This window comes from Chrysochloris asiatica, unplaced genomic scaffold (genome assembly GCF_000296735.1).
Source record: "Chrysochloris asiatica unplaced genomic scaffold, ChrAsi1.0 scaffold00023, whole genome shotgun sequence".
Classification (NCBI taxonomy): Eukaryota; Metazoa; Chordata; class Mammalia; order Afrosoricida; family Chrysochloridae; genus Chrysochloris; species Chrysochloris asiatica.
The window spans coordinates 14,451,566-14,458,480 of record NW_006408541.1 but is presented as its reverse complement, the minus strand read 5'-3'; the positions used below and the strand labels follow the sequence as shown (position 1 = coordinate 14,458,480).

Here is a 6,915-nt window from a genome sequence, read left to right as displayed (position 1 = left end):
CAGCTTCAGGTTCATCCTTATAACCCCAATGCTTAAAGATGCTCCTGAAGACATCCGCAGTAACAGTTCCAAATCATTATTGATCTTCTATTTTGTGCTAAGACCCTGAACTAGCCCTGGGGACTCAGATGGATGAGACAGCAATGCCTCTTTCACCTTGGAGCTTCTGATCCAGGGGAGCACCATTAATGGATGCACTGACCCCTGGCCACAACCAGGGACTCAACACTCCTTATCTCTACCTCCTGCTGTGCTGGGTGGTCTTCAGCACATTTTGTTGTTGCTTTCCCTTTAACAGATCCGTTACTGAGACTCAGTGAGGTTAAGAAGCTTCCGCAGAATCACACAGCTAAAAAGTAAGATTGAACATCAACCATTCCTTTTTGGTACAGTGACTCTGTGTATTTTTTCCATTTTTTTTTTTTTTGATGCTTTTTGCATCATTCAGTATTTTTCCACAGAAACCTTCAATATTGCAAGTCAAGCCTTTGGGTTTTTTTTTTTTTCCAGTTCTTGCAGCTTGAGAAACACTGAGCATGTTCTTCCTTTTTTGTTTTCTAACGCCAGATCTTCCCACATTTCATTGTAATATTTTGCTTTGTCTTCTTGAGCTGACCTTTGACATTTTCTAATCAGCTCTTTGACCGCCTCATTTCTTCCATTCACTTTAGCATCTCCACACTGGAGAGCAAATTTCAGAGTCTCTTCTGACATCTATTTTGCTCTTTTCTTTCTTTCCTGTCTTTTTAATGACCTTTCACTTTCTTCCTGTGTGATGTTCTTGATGTCATCCCATAACTCTCCTGGTCTTCGGTCATTAGTGTCTAATTCATCAACTCTGTTCTTGAGATGATCTGTCAATTCAAGTGGCATATGTTCAAGGTCATATTTTAGCTCTTGGGGACTTGTTTTAATTTTCTTCAGCTTCAGCCTGAACTTGCATATGAGCAAGGGTCTGTCCACATTCTGCCTTTGTCTTGTTTTGACTGATGATGCTGAGCTCTTCTATCATTTCTTCCCACAGATGAAGTCAATTTGATTCATATGTATTCCATCTGTTGAGGTCCACATGTATAATCACAATTTATGTTGTTGAAAAAAGGTATTTGCAATGAACAAGTTGTTGGTCTTGCTTAATTCTATCACCAAGGCCATATTTTTCAATTACTGATCCTTATTCTTTGTTTCCAACCTTTGTGTTCCAATCACCAGTCATTATCAAAGCTTCTTGATACCATGTTTGATCAATTTCAGACTGAAGAAGTTGGTAGAATTCCTCAATTTCACCATTACTGGCTTTAGTGGTTGGTGTGGACATTTGAATAATAGTAGTGTGAAGTGGTCTTCCTTGAAGACATACGGATTTTATCTTATCACAAACAGCACTGTACTTGAAGATAGATCTTGAAATGTTCTTTTTTGATGATGAATGTGACTCTACTCCTCTTCAATTTGTTGTTCCTTGCACAGTAAACCGTATGACTGGACTGTCTGATCCAAAATGGCTAACAGGAATCCATTACGACTCACTAATGCCTAGGATATCTATCTTTGTGTGTTCCATTTCATTTTTTGGCAACTTTCAAATTTTCCTAAAATCATATTTCATATATTCCATGTTCCAACTATTAATGGATGTTTCTCATTATTTTGTGTTGTGCCCCATCAGCAAATCAAAGTTCCAAAAGCTTTACTCTATTCACATCATATGGTCAACTCTACTTTGAGGAGGCAGCTCTTCCCCAGTCGTATTTTGAGTGTCCTCCAACCTGAAGGGCTCATCTTCTGGCATTGTATGTGACAATATTCTGCTATTATTTATAAGGTTTCTGCTAAACATTCAGATGTAGTCCACCTCTCCTTCTTTCTCGTCTGTCTCGGCCTGGAAGCTCAGCTAAAACCCATCCACCATGGGTATTCCTGCTGGTATTTAAAATACTGGTGGTATAACTTCCAGCATGACAGCTACAGGCAAGCTACCACAGGACCACAAACTGACAGGAGATCAAAATAAACCAACTCAATGACATGTAGTACGTTTAAGAGCACAGTCTCTGGAATCGGCCTGTCCTGTGTTCAAATCCAGCTCCCAGTTCCCAGTGCTGTGTGTTTGTGTGGGTCCCTTGCTCTCACTGTGTCTGAGGGTCCACACCTATAAACTGGAAGCAATGGCAGTAACCTGGTCACTGTTGTATTAGCATTCAAAGCCATGGCCAAACACCAGTGCCTGGAGCGGAGAAAGGGCTTGGTAAACATTTCTCTGCTGTCTATCCCTCTGCTGAGGACTAGGACATGCAGGAGAAGACTCCACAAAGGGACCCTGTGGGGAGGAGGGGGAACATGAACAGGGGACTGGGTGCCAAGCAAAGCTCTGCTTAGAGAGAGTTTTACTAGAATGGTCTCCGGCAGGGAGTCTGGTCCTTAAGACTTAGGTAGTTACAAAACAAACTGGCTCTGTTTCAAAGGGGCAGTAAAAGCAATCACCCCTAATCCTTCTTGAGGAGACAAGAAACTCCTCTGAGGCTGTAATCACAGGTCTGGTTATCTCATCCGGCTGGACTCCATTTGCTGGGCAGCTTGGCAGGAGGCGGGGAGACTATCTAACTTCAGGGTCTCCGGAAGTAAGCCTAGCCAGAGAGAAAAAACTTCCTTTCCCTGGGGCTAGGGGTTAACTGACCAAGGTCACAACGCTGCCTCTTCCTCCCTCCCAGTTTACAGGACTTTGGGGCCCACACTCTGCAGACCCACCCAGGGACTTGGGATCTCTGGTTACTGATCTAGAAAGTAACAGGGTAGCCCAAGCCCAAAGACAACCAGTCACCTCTCCAGGTTCTAAGCACCCTAAAAACTCTTACCTGCTGCTCCTTTAACCTCTAGCTTCAGACCGCCATCGATCAGTCCTCCCCCAACTTCACACTAGGATTCCAACAGCCCATCAACACAGACAGTAGATGTTTGCCAGACTTTTCCATCTCACACATTCAAAACTGGGTTTTTGCTCCATCCCCTCTAGACCTACCCCCACTGCCCCCAGCATTCTCTACCAGCTTGCAGGCCATCCACTGGTCCATAGCCTCCCAGCTCTCCAGCAACTCCTGCTCAGGATCCTTGCCCGGCTCCTCCTCCAAAGAATGACAGCCCCTCGGGCCAGTCCCTGCCTGTCTTTTCTCTCCTCCCTCCTAAATATTGTGTCTTGCCACTTTAAAGACCATGTCTCCTACACGTACATACATCTCCAACCCTGGTTTTTCACCCCAAATCAAGATTTTTAGCCAACCAACATCTCGAACATAACATATCCCTGAGCTCCCCTGAAAATGGTGTCTCCCCTTCTCTCTGCCCCCTTTTCGGGAGATGACAACTCTATCCTGCCAGGCATCAGCAAATGCTGTCCCTGCCACCCCCAGCCTGGTCAGTATCCTGACCACTCCCTTCACCTCTGCTGCCATCACCCTGGTCCAGGATGTCACCCTGCCTTGACTCTGACCCTCTTTAACAGCTTTTTGTTGTCAGTTACCATTGACTTCACTCCAGCTCACGGTGACCCTGTGCGTGCAGAGGAGGGCCTCCAAGGCTGTGTGCGTTTGGATGCAGGTAGCCGGGTCTGTCTCCCGAGGTGCCTCTGGGTGGGTTCGAATCACCAACCTTTTGGTTAGTATTCAAGTGCTTCACCATTTCCACCACTCAGGAAGCGTATTATGGAAGTAGGTGAGGTACACAAAAATGAGGGGCATATAAATGTCATTGTTGATACATGTTGTTGAGTTGGTTCTGTATAGTGACCCTGTATAGGGTTTCCACCACTCAGAAAAACCCTTAAAGAAGTGAGTGAGATACATATAACTGTTGTTATTAAGTGTCATTGGCTTGGTTCCAATTCATAGAGACCCTACCTAGGGTTTCTAAGAAGCAGCTGGTGGGTTTGAACCACCAACCTTGCAGTTAACAGTCCAGTGTTTATCCTACAGCGCCTCACCAGGACTCCAAGATAGAAATGTTGTGAAGTGCGATCCAGTCGGTTCCAGCTCATAGCGACCCTGTATAGAGTTTCTAAGGAGCAACGGTAGGTTTGAACCACCATCCTTGCAGTTAGCAGTCCAGTGCTTACCCTACAGCACTACACCCAGATTCTGAGGTACAAATGTTGTGACATGCCATTGAGTTGGTTCTGACTCATACATAGCAACCCTGTATATGGTTGCTAAGAAGCGGTTTGCTGGTTTGAACCACCAACCATGTGGTTAGCAGTCCAGTGCTATTCCTACAGCGTCACACTAGGGCTATAGATTCTAAACACAGTCTCTGCCTCACAGGCAAACTTGTCCTCAGGAGGTCGGAAGCCCTTGAGTTCACCCACCCTCCCCAGGCCTCTACCACCATGTCAGCCACATAGTAGGGCCTCAAAACCACCTCAAAATGTACATGGATCGTGTTCATTCCTTCTGCCTAGCCAAATGCTAGGTCTACAGGAGAATTTCTAAAAGGAAATTTCTAACAGGAAGGGGAGTGAGCAGGAGGAGTTAGGGAGAGAACAGAGATGAGAAGAGATAGAGAGGAAGGGGGCTTAGCTGGAAGAAAGAAACACCCAGACCTGGCCCCCAGTCTGTGGGCTGCACAGACCCTCAGGTGGCCCGTTGGTGGTAGCACACACAGGATGTCTGATGAAACCCTTGCATGTTTGGAGTGGGTTGCCATCACCAGCTTCTAGAATGGGAACCCCTTGGGTTAGAGACAAGCCTGAGACCCAGAGAAAGGACGAGACACCCCGAGTTCTCCTCAATCCTTGGCAGAGCTAGAACTAGAACTTAGGGCTTCTGAGCAGCCCCTCCCCCAGTGAACTAGACCCAACGCCACAATGTGGAGTATTATAGCCACATCGCCAAAGCCTCTGCTCTGACCCTCTGGCCCTCAGTGATGAGGGTGGAGACAATGTTTGGGGATGTGTTTCCTATAAACACTGGAGGCCCTAAGTACTGAAAAGGACCTTCCGTCACACATCCCATGTAACCCTAAGTGAAGCAACACCCACCATGTAGTAAGTCTACCGAAGTGCCACAAAGCTCAGGGTTTCCCCTTGAGAAGGACAGCATGCTTTTTAAAAATATCAAATTGTTTCAAAAACAAGTATGGACTGCCTCTACTCAGTCCCCATCCTTAGCATGACAGTAGGGTGCCAACTCGGTCTGGCTGCACTGGGAGCTCCCCAGAAGACAGGAGTGGTGGTGGAGGGACCCAGGGGGTGTCTCCTGACCACAGGGAAGAGAGGCCAGTTCACCCAAAGGGGGTCCTTTGTGAGGTATCCAATGGGGGGTTATGTGGTAGCAACGAGGTGGGTCACAGTGACGGCACCCCCTCCCCACCACCACTCTTCCTGCCCTGCCAACATCCTTGTAACCAACTCCCTGAGTTAGATACTGCTGTGTGTGAGATATCTACAGTGGCTTCTCTTTTCCTGAACACCTTCACAGACAACTACTGTAGTGTTTTTCAATTCACGGTGGGCAGCCCACTTCTAGTTGAGAAGTGCCATCCAGTCGATTCCAACTCAGTGTTTCTGAAGAGTGGCTGGTGAGTTTGAACCACAGAATGTGTGGTTCAAACTGACCTTTCGGTCCAGTGCTTATCCTACAGTGCCACACCAAGAAATCAATTTCATGGGTCTTGCCTTGAATAAATGTTTAAATAAAGGAAAAAATGACTAGGACAGGATAGGATAGAAATTTGCAGAGTGCATCAAATCTATTAAGTTTTGTAAAACTTTTTCTTTAGTCATAAAATAAACATATATATATATATATATAAACCAGATCATGATATAAAACCCATACTGTGCTGTGAGCTATAATGAGAAAACCTAGGGACCTTCCCACTAGCCTTCCTGACCTCTGAAGCCTGCTTCACAAGGACTGGGGTCCTGGAGGGATCCAGGGTCAGAAGCAGGGCTGGGAGGTCTCAGGGCGCCAGCCTGAGGCCGGGTGGACACTCACTTGCCCAGGAAGCACTTGGGGACGGTGCTCAGCTTCCTCCGCCGGTCCTTGATAAGGTTCACCTTCTTACTCATCATCATGTGATAAAGCTTCTCCCCCTTCTCCGAGATCATGACGTAGGCATCCCGCTCCATGCCCAGCTTCAGGCCTACGGAAGGGGCACAGTCAGCATTGGGCAAAGCAGCAGAAGGCGCCCGCCCCAGTGGCTTAAGTCTACCCTATTCACAGGGCCAGCAACTGTCCAGCCCACTTGCTGTCATAACACCAGCCGTTGAATCCTTGCAACAGTCCCATTTTACAGATGGCAAAGTTGAGACTCAGAGAGATTAAGTCCTGGAGTAGTCAGGGGTTGAGGACTTGAGCACCAGAGCTACACTCTTAACTATTCTACTAAGCTGCCTTCCCCACCTGAGGGCAAGCTGCCAAACTCACAGGTTATCAGACAGCCTGGTGAGACCTTCATTCCAGGTAGAGATGGAAGCCTGGTCATTTTTCCAGGCAACACACACACACATGCGGCTCTCAGTTCATTCCCTATCCACATCTCCTAACAAGAACCCCTCCAATCCTGATAGTAACAGCAGTGACTGATGATAACACCAAGTACTTCTACAGATGCCTCTTCATCCTCACAAGAAGCCTACGGGGTGATACCATGACAGTACTATACCCATTTTACAGATGAAGAAACTGACGCCCAGAGACGTCACAGTTTCTAAGATCCCAAGAAGTTTGGCCCCAGATCTGAGCTCATGACCACTACACACATCACCCTAAAAACCCAGCCTCGATATCAGGGTTTGGACAACACCCTGACTCTAATGATCAAGGCCCACTCAGGCCACACCCCACCCAGGACCACATGCTCACAACCCTCAGTTCTGACCACAACAATCAGCTGCACCCAGGCCACACCCTGGCCCGTAAC

The 6,915-nt window shown here is 47.0% G+C and overlaps 1 protein-coding gene across 1 annotated transcript in view; it reads right to left on the bottom strand.

Annotated features, from left to right (window-relative positions):
• PREX1 (phosphatidylinositol-3,4,5-trisphosphate-dependent Rac exchange factor 1) overlaps window positions 1–6,915 on the bottom strand; it is a 353,334-nt gene that overhangs the window by 62,610 nt on the left and 283,809 nt on the right. The window contains exon 13 of the mRNA XM_006839328.1: window positions 5,988–6,135. Within this exon, the coding sequence (XP_006839391.1) occupies window positions 5,988–6,135 (148 nt within the window). The remainder of the gene's footprint in view (window positions 1–5,987; window positions 6,136–6,915) is intronic.